This window comes from Sebastes fasciatus, chromosome 3, assembly GCF_043250625.1.
Source record: "Sebastes fasciatus isolate fSebFas1 chromosome 3, fSebFas1.pri, whole genome shotgun sequence".
Lineage (NCBI taxonomy): Eukaryota > Metazoa > Chordata > Actinopteri > Perciformes > Sebastidae > Sebastes > Sebastes fasciatus.
Window position 1 is genome coordinate 13,302,234 of NC_133797.1, and position 18,685 is coordinate 13,320,918.

Consider the following 18,685-nt stretch of genomic DNA (forward strand, 5'->3'; position numbering starts at 1 on the left):
AGTACATATTAATGATAATGTTTTTAATGTGTTGCATGCACAAAAAACAGTTTTTGTCAGTTTATAAAAACCTTGCTAATTTCATGTTGTAACAAGCTTTGGTCAGGAAAATTCCCTCATGTTTGCATGCATGCTTGACTGGATATATGACACTGCAGCACTTTCAGCTGGGCAAAGGGCACGAAACTGACCCCCTGTATTTCAGTCTTCACTCACAACATGGAGGGACCACCGCATGCACTCAGCTCACCAGACCCAATAGGAAATATCCAGACTGCAGTATGTGCATTCTGATAAAGACTCACTGTTACTGCATGTCACAGGAAGTCAAGTCTTGTAGCGAACGCCTAGTCCGGGCTGTCTCACTGTATCGTTGTTACCCTCAAGACTACCGTCCCCCGAGATCTGCCAGTGCACAGAGCACCATGACACACAAAAGGGTCTTAAAACAAGAGGCTTCAAGCGTGGAGACAGAGGTGGAGCGGAAGCCATTGTAAAATGGAGCCAACGCTGCATGAATGGAGGGACAGAATGGGGGAGAGGTGGAGGAAAACAAGGAAAGGCAGTTATCAGATTATAAAGTACAAATGGTTCGAACTGACAGAGATGGCAGGCACATGGAAGGAAGATGCGAAAAAGGCAGAAGAGAGGTGCAAACTCAGGAGAATAAAGGAATGTCTTTCCTTTATATAGAAAGCTAGACCTTTGTGATTATCCATGCTAGTCTGTGTCAGCCAGGGTTCATGTCTTGTTTGTTCATTTTCAGATGGCTGTAGGTCTCAGTGAAAACTCAGTGCGTCTTCAAATATGCAGGCAGAACTAGTTTGCATTCGCTGCTGCTGTCGGTCAACGTTTATGGAGTGACAAGGTTGTGTATGTGAGACTAAATGCAGAGCGTCTCAAAGCACCTATGAAATGACAATCTGACCATATTGATTCATAGCAGTTTATTTAGGGAGTTTGCCATGACACACAAAAAAACAAGCATAACCTAGCAGCTAACAGTTCAATAGAAAAATAAGACATAATGAAACTACTCATAGGGTAAAGAAAAACAGCAAGGACCCTGTCTTAAAGTACAAAAAGAAATAGATTTTAAACCATGTTTTCTGTGACATTATTGTATTTTCCAGTCATTTCTGATTGCATTTCACGTGATTATCCTCACAGACCTGTAGAAACGTTAAAAAAAATGAAATAAAAAAAAGCAAATTATAATTGATTTTAAACATCTTTAAGGCACTTCATTTAAAGAACTGATTAAATTGTTGTTTTTCATACCTGCACAGCGGCCATTCTTGACAGCAAAGCCTTTACCACACTGAACAAGAAGAAGAAGAAAGAAATTCATTGGTATTCAAAACAACTATGTTGATTCATTTAGAATTTGCAGACAATGAAAGATGAAAGGATTAAAATGATCATGTGTGTCAGCCAAAAGTGAAAAAAAAAGAAAAAGGACAATAGACGGACTGTGGTGTTTTTAGGCCACCATCACAGACTGCCTGAAACGTTACCCGTGTTCATAATTCATGCCGTGGATCCGTTCTGCGTACCTGCGTGTCATTGGCAAGTGGAGATGTTTCCCCTTGTTCAGGATAGGCTACTTCCACCACCGAGTTCATTTCACCAGGCTGAAGGGGTCGACTGATGGAGCTGCTGTCTGGCCAGGAGACCTCCAGAACCGTCACCACATCGGTTCCTGGAAGTCATGAGTTGAAAAAAAATCGCTGAGCATCACACAAGAGGAAAATAAACCTTTCAAGAGGTTACAACCATAGACTGAATATAAAGATGGACGACATGACAGCTCCCCAAAGATGAAGCCAAAATATTTTGATCGCCCCCTGGTGGCTGGCTGCAGTATAGGTCATAAAGCCCGCCCCCTCCATGTTAGTAGAGGGGACATGGGACAAATTAAAAAGTAAAATACACGTCAAATAAATTTCTCTTGCTGACAAACTGCGGCCGTGCTCGGCTTGCGATTGGTTCGGGCGAGTGACCTCGATACTGCAGTTCCACCGTTTGATCACTACTGCGCAGACTCTGGCTCCAAATGACGTCACAATCTCAACTATTCCTTTAAAAGCAGCCTGTACTAATAAAAATAATGTGTAGATTGGGTTTAATACGAACTGGAGGTGGGCTACCTCCAGGTCTGAGCAGTGAAATCGATGCGCAAGTGCCTTAACCTTGCATTCTTTCTAATAGCCAGCAGGGGGCGACTCCTCTAGTTGCAAAAACAAGTCTGATTGTATAGAAGTCTTGAAAAAAAAAGAAGAAAATGAGCCTACTTCTCACTTGATTTATTACCTCAGTAAATATTGTAAACATGAGTTTATGGTCTCAATCACTAGTTTCAAGTCTTCTTCAATACAGCATGATGTTCATTTAGTAAATTATGGTCCCATTTAGAGTCAAATACACCACAAAGAAGGGTATGCTTTAGGGCATGGTTACTTTGTGAATGACAGGTTGCTACCACGGCGTTGTCTGTCTGGGAGTTCTCTTTGTTTTTGTCTGAGAACTTTAAACCCTTTCAAAGTGTGTTTTCAGTTCATAAATGTTAATTATAACCATTTTGATGGCCTGAAAATGTCTTATTATTCACTTCGCTCCACCCTCTTGTGTCACTTCTGGTTGCAAAAAACCAAGATGGCGATTACCAAAATACCGAACTCGAGGCTTCAAAACGGCAGTCCACAAACCAATGGGTGACATAACGATGACTGCGTCCACTTCTTATATACAGTCTATGTTAATTACATGCAATAAAAATAACTGAGATGGATTATAAAGTGTAAAAGGAAGTTACCTAAACCAAAGTGTGCGACAGGCTCCATCTCACACAGGTACCCCGAGCCTCCGTCAATGATGCGTGTGTGTGCTCCACTCTGACTGGTGAAGGCTGTCACCTTGGCTCCCCGAGCAAAAGAGCCAAACTGGGTGCGAGGGATGACCCGCAGCCAGTTGTTGGACGAGCCCTGATGACGTTTGACAGTTCAGGTTGTGGATTCTTTAAGGCTCAGTTACTAGAAACAAACACACACACAAATACATTTACACACCTGTGTGACCTTGAAGATAGAAATTGGCTGCTGGGCGCTCTCTCCATGTGCCAGCAGCAGGTCCAGCTGTCCGTCCCCATCAAAGTCTGTCACGGTGCCACCTGTCCAAAACAAACAGAGCTTTCACTGCACTGGCCTACATAACAACTTCACTGGGGTGTTTATCTGACAGCTGTGTCTCTGTAAATCTCATCCAAACAGAGAGGGAGCAGAGGTGTCACATATTCACTTCAGGTTATAATGCAGCAGTGCAGCTGAAGACAGGAAAGGGCGGGGGTGAGAGAGAGAGAGGAGTTGACATGCAGAAGAGGGATTGGACTCGAACCTGGGCTGCTGCGGTAAGGACTCAGCCTTAGTACATGGGCGTCCGAGGTTATAATATTTAAAGTAGGGCTCTCAAAGTTAACGCAATAATAACGCATCATAATCAACGCAAATCCGCTACTAATTTTTTTAATGCAACTTGCGATTTTTTGGTTGGTCCGTTTTAAAACTAGAGTGAAGTCACTGGCATATGCAACTAGGGAATCCATTGGTACCAAACATGCGTCATTTAGCCTAGCGGGGGAGGCTATATAACGCTCTAAACTTACACTAAATGTTGGCGAGGAGAAAGTGTCATGGTCAGTTTCAACAGGGCCCCTAGAGCTCCGACCTCAAGATATGAAATGTGAATGATATTGGGTTCTCTGGGTACCCACGAGTCTCCCCGTTACAGACATGCCCACTTTATGATAATCACATGCAGTTTGGAGCACGTCATAGTGAAGTCAGCACACTGGCACACTGACAGCTGTTGTTGCCTGTTGGGCTTGAGTTTGCCATGTTATGATATAAGCATATTTCTTTATGCTAAATGCAGTACCTGTGAGGGTTTCTGGACAATATTTGTCATTGTTTTGTGTTGTTAATTGATTTCCATTAATAAATATATACATAAAGTTGCATAAGGCAAGCATATTTGCCCACTCCCATGTTGATAAGAATATTAAATACTTGACAAATCTCAATTTAAGGTACATTTTGAACAGATCAAAAAATGTGTGATTAATTTGCGATTTATCGCGATTAACTATGGATAATCATGAGATTAATCATCATTAAATATTTGAATCGATTGACAGCCTTAATCTAAAGAGAAAAAAACTGATGGAAAATGTGTACCTGTTCCTCGCCCCTGCGGCTCTGCAGCATCTCCCACATTAAGCTCCTGGATCAAAGGGTCTGCATCAGCTCTCCTCAACACCCTGCAAACAAACACACACTAATAATGTAAACAATAATTGTTATTTTTTAACAGTTTGACGCTTCTTATTAGACTTTGGATTAACATAATAATTGAAATGCTACCTGAACAGCCTGTTAGGGGCGTTGCCTCTATAAGCAATGTTGTTGAAAAACACTTCCAGCTCCTTGTCGTTGTCAAAGTCGGCAGCGATGACCGTGCGAATAGGTGAGGGAGCTGCGAATCCTCCCGTGGCTATGTCCTGCACAAGAGAACACTGTCAAGTCTCGCTTTATCAAACTCGCATCATCTTTTCCCGCCACTGTCCCGTTCTCCTTCCTTACCCGGAATTTAGAGTCGCTGCCCTGCAGGTAAAGTCGGTGTGGGCCGTTCCAGTTGCCATAGACGATGTCTGTCTTTCCGTCGCCATTGAAGTCGGCTAGCGCTACTCCTCTGCCATGCTGGTACCGGTCCTCCACACCTTCAGAAGTTGACACAATGTTGAAAGCCTTAGCGCTGCTAGTGCTGGAAAAATAACATGCTATACTTGGATATTAATTCCTTTTAAAGCCCCTTTGTTTAGGATTTGAAATTCACTACATTGATGTCTCCTAGTGGTAGTATCTAAAAAGTCACTCTAGCAGTACAGTCAAAGAACATATATTGCCAAGAAGTGAAATTCAATTGTTTGTTCCATTGCAACATCAGCGCCCAGCAGCAAAGCTACGCTTCCGCCCAACATCAGCGCCCAGCAGCAAAGCTACGCTTCCGCCATTTTGGACTGAAATACACTACCTGATTCCAGTAAAAAGTCGGCCTACAAAGTGCAGAGTACAAAAGTAAAACAAAATGATTTCTATTCTATTGTTATCTGTTGTATTATAAATATAATTTGCGCTTTCAGTTCAAAATGGCAGCAGCGGGTGTTGTAAAAAAAAAAAAAACACAGAAGTTTCATCTCTTTGCTTCTATACTCTTTGGTATAAGGTAATTGGTCACCGTCTTAGTTTAGCATGTTAGTATGCTAAAATTTGCTAATTAGCAGTATACACAATGTACAGCTGAGGCTGATGGGAATGTCATCAATTTTGCAATTTTTTTTTTTTTATTTAGTCAGAAACAAAAGTCCACTTCTTACTACACCTGCTTCTTCCCTTCCCGTTTCATACTCACCAGCCTGTCTCGCCATATCAGCAAAAGTCCCATCTCCATTGTTCTTGAACAGGAAGTTGGCTCCGTTCTCGTTGTCACAGAAAACGTCTGACCTCGACGGGCTCAGGATTGGTCCGACGACCACACCGCGCCCACCTGCACAACGAGCAAACCGTGAGCGCTTCAACTGATTCAGCACACTTTAAAAACATCACAGACGTCACCTCTCCAACCCATGGACTGTATAAAAGAAGTGGAAGAAGTCACTGTGACGTCACCGATTGGTTTGTGGACTGCCGTTTTGAAGCATGAAGCCTCAAGTTTGGCCTTTCGGGTGGAGCTAATGCTGCAATCCCTTGCAAGTCGGAAGTTGATAATTCCGACTTCCAATCTAAATGCATCCCAGTGCATCTGCTTGGGAAAACATGGACGCCCGCTGCAAACTGATGTTTGTATGTGTGTATATATGTAAGTGTCTGAGCTTCACAAGCATCTACAGAGGACCTATATCAATTAAAACAGCTCCATTAGCGAAGAGAAACATGTATAAAGTAACCATCTTTATATTAACAACTAGAGAATCCTGTGCGGAAATATTTCTGAAAATCTAATTTATCTAAATTATGACTGCGGGAACCCTGTTAAAGAGACGGGAGGAGTAGATAAGTACCGCATTCTCACAAACTTCTATCACAAATCAAGTGAATGGAAATGGAAATCGTAGCTACAGTGTTGTTACAGCACGTTTCATAACACACTGCATAAAACACTACATAAAGTAAAAAATTATGAAAAGGTAATTCACTGTGCGCCACCAGGTGTGTTATGATGGCGAACCCGGGCTATATGAGTGTCCAACTTGGAATCTCAACTTGAATGGCCGTTCCATTGTACTTTTCTATAACAGGTCATTTTTTTCCGAGTTCAAAGTACAATGGATTGCGGCATAAGTACAGCCAAATACTGAATAAGAAAAGTTGTAAAATGCACTAATAGCAAAATCCAAAGTTTTCCCTTCCTCCGTTCATGTGAATGAGGCGGGGTTAAAGGAAACGCTACTGCGCCTGCTCTATGGGCCCAATGGATGCGGAAGATCGCCGGATGATGCGGGTACTTTATCACTCAGCAGTCGAGCCATTTTGGATTCACGCGCCACTGAGGAACTGCTGAACTGTATCCAGTTCTCTTTATACATCCATAGGTTGCCAACTTCCTCAAGTGTAATTTTGCAGACTCTTCCTGACCTGTGAACTTGTTGACCCCGGCCTCTGCAGCCACGTCAGACAGAGCGATGATGCCGTTGGCGACATCACTTGCAGCCTCGTCCATTTCTAGGAGAGCGTGGGGACCGACGTTGCCACTGGCGTAGTTGGCCACGTAGATTGAGTAGCGGCCTGTTCCCTGCAGAGCAACAGCAACCAAGAGAGTGAGAGCAAGGTCTTTGAGAAATTGGTAGAAAAAAAAGGGGAATAGAGGTCAGATAGTGGGACTTTATAAAAAGGGTTTACTGACCTTTCTGTCAACACATGCAACTGAACGTCCTGCCATGCGATTAGCGACACCACGACGCACATTGAGCTCGTCCCCCAGAAGATCTTCAAAGCGGCCATTCCGAAACTTGAACAGCTTGTCTGAATAAGTTGCCCGTCCTGCATTAAAAAAAAAAAAAGTCAGTTATCATAAGAAAAAATCATTCAGCTACCTGAAAAAATGTTGAGGACATATCATAAGAATGCACTATTTACCAGAGTAGGCATTGTTTGTGTTGAGGAAGTAGATCTCCTCACGTCCATCTCCATCCACATCACAGGCGGTAACTCCAATAGCGTTTCCTGCTCGGTCTCTCAGAGCGTAGTACGGAGAGTTGCTGTCATCAATAGCAATGTTTATCAGCCTGTTTTGAGTGCGATCGTACTTCAGCACCAGGTTGGGCCCATCGTACCTGAGGGGGAACATCACACACGTTTGTTTTGCCCGTATAAGAATTTCTATGCAGTGCAATGGACATATGAAACAGCTACACACTCACCCTGCCACTACCACTTCCAGGTCGCCGTCACCATCCACGTCTGTCACAGCCATTCCGTAGTTGAGCTGTGTGGGGTTGTGCAGACTGTCAGGGGGGAGCATCGTCTGTGTTACAACCTGAAGCATGGGCTCAGAGCTCTGGGCGTGGGACTGATGCCAGAGTCCGATCAGGAGGAGAAACACACCTGAACCCCACATCGCTGCACAACCTGGTGGAACACAGAGCAGGGCTGGGTTATGCATTTCAATTAATGATGCACACGTTTTTTGTATAAAGCAGGACAGATATAATAAGGATGAACAAATATAATGTATAGAGATACTGTGCACATGCATTTACAGGGGAACTCCACCAATTTTATACATACATTTTTACACATCAAAGTGTAAAAAGACAGAATTATTTGAAAGAATTCAAAGTAATCATCAAAGCAAATAAAAATTAAGTAAATAAAAAGAAGTTTACAGTCTCCAAAAACAATAAAAAAACAGTTGAAAGATACAATAGAAGATGGATGTAAAGCTGCAGTGGGTAGAAATGGAGCAAATATGATTAAAAAAAGGTTATTTTTATAAAATGGTCACTATATCCTGACAGTAGTGCATGAGACAGGTAATCTGTGCCTCTGTGTCCTCCGGTGCTCCTAATGGCATCTGCAAGATTTCACAGATCGGAGGAAAACAACCAATCAGAGCAGAGCTGGAGTTTGCTGTTTCTGAGCAGCTGTCAATCACTCGCGAACTCCGATCAAACGGTCAAACTAGGAAGCGCTGATCAAATATGAAATGAGAAATAGACATTACAGTAACAGAATAGTGATTCATATTTGATCAGCGCTGCCTAGTTTGACCGTTTGATCGGAGTTCACGAGTGATTGACAGCTGCCTCTGTTGAATGAACAGCCAATAGGAACGCTCTCCCTCTCTAAAATGACCTGTGATTGGCCAAAGTCTCCCTTCACAGGCTAGCCTGTAAACAGAGCCATGAGGAGGTGCAGGAGTCTAGTTTTCTTTCAGAACACCTGAATTACAATATGCTGAAATGTTATTATGGATTTGTTTTGCCCAATGATGCCAAACATATTCTGCCTACTGCAGGTTTAAGTAGGAGGTGTTTCTCTGCAAATCCACCAGTGAACACCATCATGTTGTTTACACATTTTCAGAAAATAATCCTACATTTGAAAATGAATAATTTCTAAATTCTTGCATACCATAAAATCAACATGTTTGCAACTGCAGCAGAGTATCAGAACACTGATATTAACACTCATTGTCGTTAGTGCCATTTTCTGAATTACTGATGATTTCTTGGTTAATTGTTAAAAATAAATTGTCATGCACTATATAATCCTGCAGCACTGATGACTATTCTTGATATCTGGGTGGCAAAAACCGACTTACCTGCTTTATCAGTGCACGGAGAGGGAGATGATCTGACTTGGCTGCAGCGATAGGAGTGCACTGAGCGCCGTTTATTATAACATTTGGCAAAGATTCTCCACCTTACACAATTTATGCATTTTAAAATTTACAAAACAAGCTTGTGTAACGGTTTGAAGATCAGCCAATCAGCGAAGAGCTTTATGCATAATAACAATATTAACCAATGGCTGATCTGTGCTGCTGTGAGAGGCGGAAGTCTCTGCTCCGTGATTTTGTAGTTCGCTGTTATACAAATACCTCACTGCGACGGCGAAGAAATAATACATTCAAGCGACAGCACACTATAAATTACTGTCGGGGTTGAAATTCTGCCCTATAAAGACAATAAATACTCTGATGAAAAACAAAAATTCGACGGTAAACAAAGGGTGCTCGCCGTCCAGTGCTGAAGCCGCAGCGCCATAAAAGAACACCATCTCCCAGAGTGCTTTGCGTCGTCCTACGTTTGCGTCAGTAGTGCGACGAAAAATCAGTAGCTAGCTAAACAACCCAAACCCCGGTAAGCCGAAAGGACGACAATTATTACACATATAACTCTGTTTAGGGGTGTTTTTACTGATCATACATGAACGTATCTGCATTGTAATGTATGTTAGTATCAACTGTGTGTTTGTGTCTCAATAGATGTGATTATTACAACCTCAGTGAGTGTAGGTTTAGTTAGGTAGCTAAATTGCTAAGCTAACAAGCTAACTAGCTAACAGCAATGCGGTGTGTTTGAACGCGTTTAGTCCGTTTTCTTCCTGTTTCTCTTGCAGGAATTAACTAGTTCAAGTAGTAAGAATATAAAACGTGATTCATATTATCATTAAACTCGTTAAAGGTTCGTTTGGAAATCCTTTAAGAAAGATTTCATACATTATATAACGTGTTTTCACTGCATTGCATTTCCTCCTGCTTCCCTTTCCTCTCCTCTGTGATCCAGGTGTGTGTGTTTCCACTTTAGGTTTTATTGATGTTTTTCAAGGTTATACACGTATCAACAATATATGGGCTGGTACAAAGTCTCACCCACAAGCAAACAAAGGGAACAATACAAACAGGACTCATTTGGTTTGGGAGTTACTCCTCCATTATTCTATACAATCTCATGTCATTTCCAACTCAATCAGTTATCCTTTCTGCCGTCTTGGTGTTTGAATAATGTCCATTTCTCCTATTTGTCTTCCAGCTGTGTTTCTTGCAGTCTTAAACGACAGCTTCTCCATTATGTATATCTCCTCTACTACCCCCACCCACTGCTCGTGTGTAGGGGGATCCACTACCCCATTTCCTTGTGATAGCTTTCTTACTAGCTATTAACACTATCTTAACCAGATATCTATCATTTACTCGTATGTTTCCATCAGTAGAATTCAAATTACACAGGTAGAGAGTCATGTAACTCATAGTGATATCATATCTTAGTATCTTTTTGTACCATGTTGTGTACCCAGGTGTGTTTTTAAACGTAATCTAATGATGGAGTTGGACCAGCCAAAAGAAGACGGTGCTCCAGCCCAGCCGACACCACCCGCAGCACCTGAACCTCAGTCAAAGAAGCCAACTCAGGCTGTGTACGTCCCCAAGCAACGACTCCAGGGCCCCAAAGACAAAGCTCAGACTCAGGGAGAAGTAAAGCCGAGACCCAGGCCTCGCTACACGGACAAGGCGAGGAAGAACGCCAGGAACAAGAAGGACAAGGCTGGAGCAGCAGCAGACAAGGGAGCTGCTGATGGAGGTGAGGTACAGAATGGTGATCCTGACGTGAAGGAAGAGCGGTTGCAGGATGCAGATGTGCAGGTTAATAATGGGCAGCCTGACCCAACCGATGGGGAGGCCGATGTTGCCTCAAGGCTGGAAGCAACAGCTGCTCAGGAAGAGGAGGAGGAGGACGAGGAAGAGGAGAGTTGGGACACCTTGTTCAATGATGATGGAGACTGTCTGGAACCCGCCCTTGAAGAGGTGAGAGATTGGTCTGGGTGATTGTCTTCCCCAAAATTCACACACACACTCATTTGCCAGTTTATTTGTACACCTAAGTAAAACTTATGCAGTCTAATAATAAGTGTTCTTGTAATCATGGTTCCTACGCAGTAGGGCTGACCCGAATGCTTCGAAGCTTCGACCGTTGCCATGGTATTCAACCTCCAAAATCACTATTCGAATGCTTTGTTTTTTTATAAAAAAATAATGTATAAATCCTCAAACAGCCCATGAAATAAGGAATAATCCCACAACATTATTAATTATTAGTAGTTATTCTCAGACTGATATTGCTGTTTGATATGTGTAGAGGTGCGTGTATGTACAGTAGTGCGGCGGAAGCAATGTCCTGGGCACTGAAACGGGGGAGATGGAGACAGACATCCAGAGTAATATGTCGGTCGCTACGCCGCGCAGCTTTGCGAAGCTTTGAATACCTTTTGAATATTTCTGACTGAAGCTTCAAAGCTCAAAAAGTGGTATTCAGGACAGCCCTACTACGCAGTATGGAATTTGATTTTAATAATTTCAGGTCTGGATAAGTGTGAAAAAAAGAGTATGGAAAACACTTCTGCTTCCAGACTATTGCCCCTATTCTGTTTTCTAAAATATAAAATTCTGAATTTCTAAAAATAAATTGATCATACTAGCATAGAGTAGAGTGTGAAGGGTTTTCATGGCATTTGGAGCAGGCAGTGCAGCCAAAATGTTTACCACTGCCCCAAGTACAAGATGTTTGATAGTGGAACGTCGTCTAACGTAGGACTGTGGATTGAAAGGGCACAATGGGTAAATACAAGATTTCAAAGGGCTGGCTTGACAATCCCAAATAGAGAAAGCCTGGTTGGTTAACAATTCCAAATGGGAAAAGATAGCTGGATGCAAACTTTGTGTGAAAGCGTTCAACAAATCCACCATGGGGGATGCGGCGATTGTAGGCCATATGCAAGGGCAAAAGCACTGTAGTCTTGTCACAGCATCCTTTGCACCCGTGTCACAAAGTCAAATATGTTGTGAAAAATCAACCGAGAAGAATGGAAATTTGAGTCTGGAAAAGTATGAAATTCTGAAATGGAAAATGTGTAGGAACCCTGTGTAATACACAATATAGCAGAAAAGCTTGTCATTTCCCTCTTCTCCCAACTATTCTCATCTGTTCTCACTTCTTACCTCTCCAGCTGGCTATAAAGGAAGGTAGAAAGAAGAAGTCAATGCAGGAGCCCAGGTTTGATTACTACAACATGGATGGAGATGACGAAGATGACATCGACCTCACAGAGGACGAACTTGCTCACATTGTAGAGATCTACGAGTTCCCTGCAGAGTTTAAGACCGAGGACCTTCTCAAGTTATTTCAGTGCTACCAGTATGTATAATTCAATGTACCACTGCTAGCCCTTGCTGCATTTTAAGAACATTAGAATCGTGACTAAAGCACTTTGGTAGATGTATTTCATCTGAGAGCCACAAGACTCTTTATCTTCCTTTGGTTTTTGTAACGGTTTCTGCACTGCTGTTGTGTGAATATTTACTCACTGTGTTTTTCAGACAGAGAGGTTTTGACATCAAATGGATTGATGACTCACACGCCCTGGGCCTCTTCTCAAGCCCCATAGCAGGTTAGTGAAGTGCTGCGTCACATAAATGGCAGTTGAAGGAGGGAATATACAATACATTATCTACTGCAGTAAATATCGTTGTTGTTTTCCCTGCCACAGTGGGAAGAAATTTGTTTAATAAAGAGGGTCAGTGCCACATGAGTAGACCCTGATGCGAAAACATGACATTATTAATATTAATTCCCTTCAGCATGCACTGGGGCGGTTTGCAGCCAAGTGTGAAGCGGTCGGGATGAGAGTCAGTACCTCCAAGTCTGAGGCCATGGTTCTCTGCCGGAAAACGGTGGATTGCGGTTGTGCGGTTGGGAGTGAGTCACTCCCCCAAGCAAAGGAGTTTAAGTATCTCAGGGTCTTGTTCACGAGTGAGGGTAAAATGGAGCGGGAGATGGACAGACGGTTCGGTGCGGCGTCAGCAGTTATGCGGGCGCTGTACCAGACCATTGTGGGGAAAAGGGAGCTGAGCCGGAAGGCAAAACTCTCGATTTACCGGTCCATCTACGTTCCAACCCTCATCTATGGTCATGAGCTTTGGGTAGTGACCAAAAGAATGAGATCGTGGATACAAGCGGCCAAAATTAGTTTCTCTTCACATAGTCCCGGTGTTTCTACAGTAGCCCAGAACAGACAAACCAAACACTGTTAACTTTTCCTGCTTGGGCTGGAGTCGATATCGTTACTTGCTGCCGTCGCCACCGCTCTCTCGCTCTTCACCACTCAATTCCCATGTAGACACACTCTCTATGCACTCTACTCTTACAACAACTGGCTCTAGAGAGAGGGCCATTCGCGTTTTCGCGTCAGCCACCGTAGATCTCCTACATGCTTGGCATATGGGAGAAGTTGGAATCTGCAATTTCACTGCTAGATACAGCCGGATCCTACACACTGTTTCTTTAACTGCTGATCTATTATATGATATTGTAAGTTGTAAGAGGAAACACAATTGAATCTCTTTTTGACGTCATCTTACAAATGAGCCTTTTGACTTGTCTCCAAAAAATATGAAAGAACACGTAGACCTGTGTAACTTGTTTCTTCTCCATTTTCAGCTCGTGAAGCTTTAAGGTCCAAACATCCTCTGATGAAGTTGCGTCCTCTGTCCAAATCCTCCGCTGCCATAAAGGCCCAAGCTCGTAGCAGCTCAGGTACAAACACAGCCGCATGCCTCTCCAGTTCTTTGTCAGTTTGTCTTCTGTAGCTCATATATTTAGAGACTAATATTATGTTTATCCCTCATTATTATTTGTTTCTTCCCATCTACAGATTACCTCCTGCCTGCTAAAGAGAGACCTCAGACGAGTGCAGCACTGGCTCACAAGCTTGTGATTGGTGCCCTCGGTGTAAAGAGCAACGTGACGAAGGAGCAGCGTGAGGCAGAGAAGAGGAAGCTCCAGGAGGCCAAAGGTGCAACAGAGATGTTATTTTCAGCTTATGAATGAGGTTTGTTATGGGAAAATGTTCTGCGGGTCAGTAGCAGTATGTCTTCTTTTGAAGGGCCTGTTCTGTCTACTAGTAGCATAGAAGTTTTGACTGAAATACTGCAGATTGTCACATTTAGTGGGCTGTCGCTATTGTGAAAAATGGGTTTAATATATGTGAGTGTCAAGCAGGGTGTCAGTAAGAAAGAACAGTCAACCTACCCTGAATAAGTAAATATTAAAAAACACTAGGGCTGTTAAAGTTAACGTGAAAATAATGTGTGAATGCAAATTTATTTTAACGCCACTATTTTCTTTAATGATTTAATGCAAATTGCTATTTTTAGGTTGTAGCGGTCACATTTTTAAAACTACAGTGAAGATACTGGCATCATATGAAACTAGGAAACCTAAGGAATCCATTTGGTACCATCCATGTCATACTAACTTGTTGTGAGGAGGTTAAATAACGCTCCAAACGTCCACTAAATTTTGAGTTTGCCATGTTATGATTTGAGCATATTTTTTTTTTATGCTAAATGCAGTACCTGTGATGGTTTCACGACAAAATGTGTCATTGTTTTGTGTTAATTGATTTACAATAATAAATATATACATTTGCATAAAGCGAACATATTTGCCCACCCCCATGTGAGACGAGTATTAAATACTTGACAAATCTCCCTTTTTAAGTTATATTGTGAACAGAAAAATGTGTGATTAATTTGCAATTAAATATTTTAAGCGATTGACAGCCCTAAAATACACATAACAGTCCTTGTCTGACTGTCCTAGTCTTTGCATCACAGGGTTTCCACCACAAGTGGGAGCTGTTTTTCTACTTTAGTGAAGAAAATGGAAATTGATGCCAAGAGAAGTTGCTCTCCGTCCAGTGCTGTGCAGATCACAACAGGTCTATAATCGGCACAGCAGTCATTTCCCTTCACAGATGGAACATAAGTATATAGGCACAGGAAACCACAAATGGCTGTCCACTAAAGAGCCAGTCAGGGCTTTGAGTATAGAAAACAAAAAAACAACTCCTTTGTTCTTAGCATGAACGCACTACTGTGCTCTTTATGTAAGATCACAACACGCTCAATGAATGTCAGTGCATCATGTTCTGTACATTGTGTCCTTGGAACGGATGCCACATATGGTCGTATCTAGAGATGCCTCAGTTTTTTAACTTCTTTGCATGGGACGAAGACAGTGATACAGTTTTAGAGCAACAAATCAACCTACGTCTTGTTTATTTAAGGGCTTTGGCTGATTGGTATGTTGAACCGTGTCTCTGTGATTTATCTTTAAGATCAAAAGCGCCTGGCAGCCAAACAGAAGGAAGATGCTTGGGAGGGAAACTGACTGGACAGAAAAGTACTGTTTTATTTTTGTTTTGTTTTTTAAGATTCCTTGATTCAGCAGAGGCTAAAGTCTTCTCTGTTTCTTCTCCTGCTCTGTTTTTGTCAACTGGCCACTCCTTCTTACCACCGCGCTTCCCAGAAATGGATTCCCACCAATTTTTTTCCTTCTTTCGGCCACAGTCCTTCACCAACTGTTAGTCAACGTCTCATCATCCACTGTCCATTTGCCTGCAGTGTTACATCAGATGAGTGTCCTACTATTGTTCCCTCACGTTTATATCCCATGCAGGGACTGTTGCCTCTGTGCCATGGCCGGGGATAACACAACTGACTCGCCTGGGTTTTCTTTCATATTTCTTAACATTGTAACCACAGTCTGTAGTGAAGTACCAGGTCTCACCATTTGTCTAACCCACCTGAATAGATCTAAAAACTTGTTTGTTTTTCTTTATGTTTTTAAAGATGACCCAAGTTAATCCACCTGTAAATGTGAGGGAATCAAAGTTTTCTGTTAAAGCTCTCGTAATATTAAATTCAGTCACGATATATACTATACTATACTCTACTCTATATGAAGACTTTATTGACTCTGTTTGACGACCCGTTAGCTTGTCTTATTAAACATTTTCTGAGAAGTGAAAAGCCTCCAAAGAAGCTGATGCTATCGTTCTTCCAGTTTCATGGCTCGTCTATCTGTTAAATCCTACTGGCGTACATGTTTTTGTGCTTGTCAGCACACAGTTTCAACGAGAGGAGTCTTGTTGTCCAAGCTGAACTGATGATGATGATGATAATACGGTTGACATTCATTCTGAAGAAACAAATGATGACACAGATTTAGTCGCTAGCCAGTTAAAAAATTAGAAAAAACATTTAAGGGTTTGTTTTCGGAAAAGACGTTAGAGCAGTCCTGTTTGTGCATGTGTAACGTGTCCGTCAAATAATTGAGGCAACATATTTGGAGGCAGAAAATGGTCCTTTTTAACAAATTGACCTGTTCATGACATTGTGAATAACATACATCTCATCTGGTGCTAGTATATTTGAAAACTACTTCCTGAACTGAGTAGTATTTGGTCTTAAGCTGCGTTCCGATCCACAGTGTACACAAACAGTAGTCTCTACTCCCTGCTCCCTGCTCAGGGAATGTCAGTTAAGGGAACTTTACGCGACTAAATTCCTCCATTCGTAACACCCTGCAACGTCCCCAACGCAGACATCATGTCCTCCGTGCGTTGGTAGGCTAAGGTTAACACCTCTGATACCTGTTGCTGCTACTGCTACTGAAATAAAATATTAAATATCTCCTGCCAGAACCCTGAATTATTAGTAAGATATCAATAACATTATTGCTAAATTCCGCAATACTTGGCGAACAGCGATGTCTCCAGAGCACAACGCCGGCTGCAGCATGAGAGCTTACGGCAGCTAACATTAGCGGCTAGCATAGCCCAATGCTCACGTTTGCATTGCATGATGCAATGACTGATGGGTAATCTTGCTTGTCAACTTGTGAAGTGAAGAGCCGTTGTTCAGCTCTTCCTTACACAGTTCCCTTTTGAACTGGGCATTTTAACTCCCTACGGTTTAGAATCTTAATGAACACGACTGAATATCCTGAGCAGTCCACTTCGCAGGGAACTGCTATAGGCGATCGACGCACCCTTAAAGTGTCTGTACAGCGACAGATCTAGGGTCAGTAAACTTTAATGAAACTAATGAGCAGATATCGCATTTTGTCTGAATACATTTCAATTTGTCAAGATGAAATATTTCCGCTGAAGAAGGCAAGTTCAACTCCAGTTTTGGTGACATGTTTCGGCTCCAGTTGAAGTATTGCACCATCTATTAGTTGAGAAAATTCTGCAACATTATGGTTTATCACAACTCTTTCAAATTGCTTTAGATTTAAAAAAATAAATAAAAATAAAATGTGTGGTTGTCGGTCTCAACATGCTGTTCTTCTTTGTTCCTGGAATGTTGAGATTTTGGACTTTTCACTAGAGAGAGGAAAACGTTTCCTAATTCAGAGTCCGCTTTTATAATTCAGCTTCGTGACACACAAACATCCAGGCTCAGGAGACTTAAGTGACGGCTGGAGGAAGCTGCCTCCTCTGAGGCTTCACCCAGCTGCAACCACAGACCACGTGACACTGCGTCTCCTTCACCTCAGCTAATTATCCAGTCTTATTCTCCTGCTTGAGAAAAGAGCTGCACATTTATCATTTGTTTTACTGCTAGTTATTTCAATTTTATATCAACTTCAAAATAAAATGTGGTTACTTTTTGACCTCACTAGCTAGCTGTTAGTGGACATTTTAACATAGTAATACAACAGATTGCTGGGTACGTACATGTTAGAAAAGGTTATCATTCATGATCAAACAAGTCTGCAGACATCATTTAATTAAGTATTTGTGTGAAATTCATCTCTACCAGTACTATATATATATCCATACATCAGTGCAGTCCATTGCTGCTGTAAGGAACCCAGTTTGTATAACAGTTTAGATCATTGGCTGAGGGTGACGGTGACACAGTGCCACGTGGCTCATAGTGGGCGGATTAAAGTGCTGCAGCCTCAGAGGAGGCATCATTACATGTTCACTTCTCATTTCTTTTAAAATCAGTAGTTCACAATGAGCTTGGCAAATTAACATTCACGCTATTCAAATGCAACCTCTGCAGGTACTGATCTCTTTCCAAAGTGTTTCCAAAGATGTATTTGTACAGCAGAAGCATCAGGAGTGATGGATTTATGTTGTATAATGTCAATGCATCATACTTACATTGTTGAGGTTGATGAAAATGCATTTGACAGCATGTGTTTTAAGTGTTTGGAGCAGGACATAAAGCAGGGAATATCAGTTAGAGAAACACTATTCTCTTTAATGGGGTATTAAAAAAAACAATGATAGCATAGTATGTTATAGTTTTTATTTATGCCGACCATTATGTAATAATTTAAGTCAATGTAATGCGACGTAAAGGTAAATATGCCAAGAAGAAGAAATTATTTTAAATCTTGTGATTTTTATTATTTGCTACATTACATTGAACTTGAAATGGTCATATAGTTTGACTCACTCATAGTAGCTTACAATTTTTGCAGATTGTGTTCCCTCTTTCTAGTGTTCAGATCATGTTGTGAAATATTAAACCCTTCTCTTGTTATTCCTGGTCAGTTTTTGTAAAAAGTGTGTAACATTTATGGGGATCTATTGGCAGAAAGAAATGCAATATAATATTGATAATAGGGCTGTCAATCGATTCAAATATTTAATCGCATGATTGTCCATAAGGTACATTTTGAACAGATAAAAAACGTGCAATTAATTTGCAATTAATCGTTTATTTCTGTTCAAAATGTACCTTAAAGGGAGATTTGTCAAGTATTTAA

General features: G+C 41.7%; 2 protein-coding genes across 4 annotated transcripts; one reads left to right on the plus strand and one right to left on the minus strand.

Moving 5' to 3' along the window:
* Positions 1 to 349: 349 nt before the first annotated feature.
* crtac1a (cartilage acidic protein 1a) lies at positions 350 to 9,017 on the minus strand. Of its 2 annotated transcripts, none has more exons than XM_074629058.1 (14): positions 8,878 to 9,017; positions 7,475 to 7,682; positions 7,191 to 7,387; positions 6,958 to 7,094; positions 6,690 to 6,846; positions 5,467 to 5,601; positions 4,638 to 4,774; positions 4,419 to 4,555; positions 4,233 to 4,315; positions 3,069 to 3,169; positions 2,816 to 2,984; positions 1,557 to 1,702; positions 1,282 to 1,321; positions 350 to 510 (listed from the first exon to the last, which is right to left on the minus strand). In XM_074629058.1, the coding sequence occupies exons 2-14, from the start codon at positions 7,669 to 7,671 to the stop codon at positions 389 to 391; spliced, it is 1,758 nt and encodes a 585-aa protein (XP_074485159.1). In that variant the 5' UTR covers positions 7,672 to 7,682; positions 8,878 to 9,017; the 3' UTR covers positions 350 to 388. The 2 variants fall into 2 exon arrangements, with proteins under 2 accessions (XP_074485159.1, XP_074485160.1); XM_074629059.1 differs by lacking the exon at positions 350 to 510 and adding an exon at positions 933 to 1,172.
* A 284-nt stretch (positions 9,018 to 9,301) lies between these two features.
* On the plus strand, positions 9,302 to 18,459 carry r3hcc1l (R3H domain and coiled-coil containing 1-like). Of its 2 annotated transcripts, none has more exons than XM_074629062.1 (7): positions 9,302 to 9,418; positions 10,356 to 10,863; positions 12,063 to 12,250; positions 12,433 to 12,503; positions 13,553 to 13,648; positions 13,767 to 13,943; positions 15,234 to 18,459. In XM_074629062.1, the coding sequence occupies exons 2-6, from the start codon at positions 10,378 to 10,380 to the stop codon at positions 13,940 to 13,942; spliced, it is 1,017 nt and encodes a 338-aa protein (XP_074485163.1). In that variant the 5' UTR covers positions 9,302 to 9,418; positions 10,356 to 10,377; the 3' UTR covers position 13,943; positions 15,234 to 18,459. The 2 variants fall into 2 exon arrangements, with proteins under 2 accessions (XP_074485163.1, XP_074485162.1); XM_074629061.1 differs by having other exon boundaries at positions 13,767 to 13,907.
* The last annotated feature ends 226 nt before the right edge of the window (positions 18,460 to 18,685 follow it).

Excerpts from the sequence above, each read along its gene's own strand:
- r3hcc1l (XM_074629061.1), top strand. The coding sequence starts at position 10,378 with ATGATGGAGTTGGACCAGCCAAAAGAAGACGGTGCTCCAGCCCAGCCG. Across the intron at positions 13,649-13,766 it reads CCAAGCTCGTAGCAGCTCAG|ATTACCTCCTGCCTGCTAAA; the intron begins GTACAAACACAG and ends TCCCATCTACAG. Across the intron at positions 13,908-15,233 it reads GAAGCTCCAGGAGGCCAAAG|ATCAAAAGCGCCTGGCAGCC; the intron begins GTGCAACAGAGA and ends TTTATCTTTAAG.
- crtac1a (XM_074629058.1), bottom strand. The coding sequence starts at position 7,671 with ATGTGGGGTTCAGGTGTGTTTCTCCTCCTGATCGGACTCTGGCATCAG. Across the intron at positions 2,985-3,068 it reads CTATCTTCAAGGTCACACAG|GGCTCGTCCAACAACTGGCT; the intron begins GTGTGTAAATGT and ends AAACGTCATCAG. Across the intron at positions 1,322-1,556 it reads CACTTGCCAATGACACGCAG|TGTGGTAAAGGCTTTGCTGT; the intron begins GTACGCAGAACG and ends CTTCTTGTTCAG.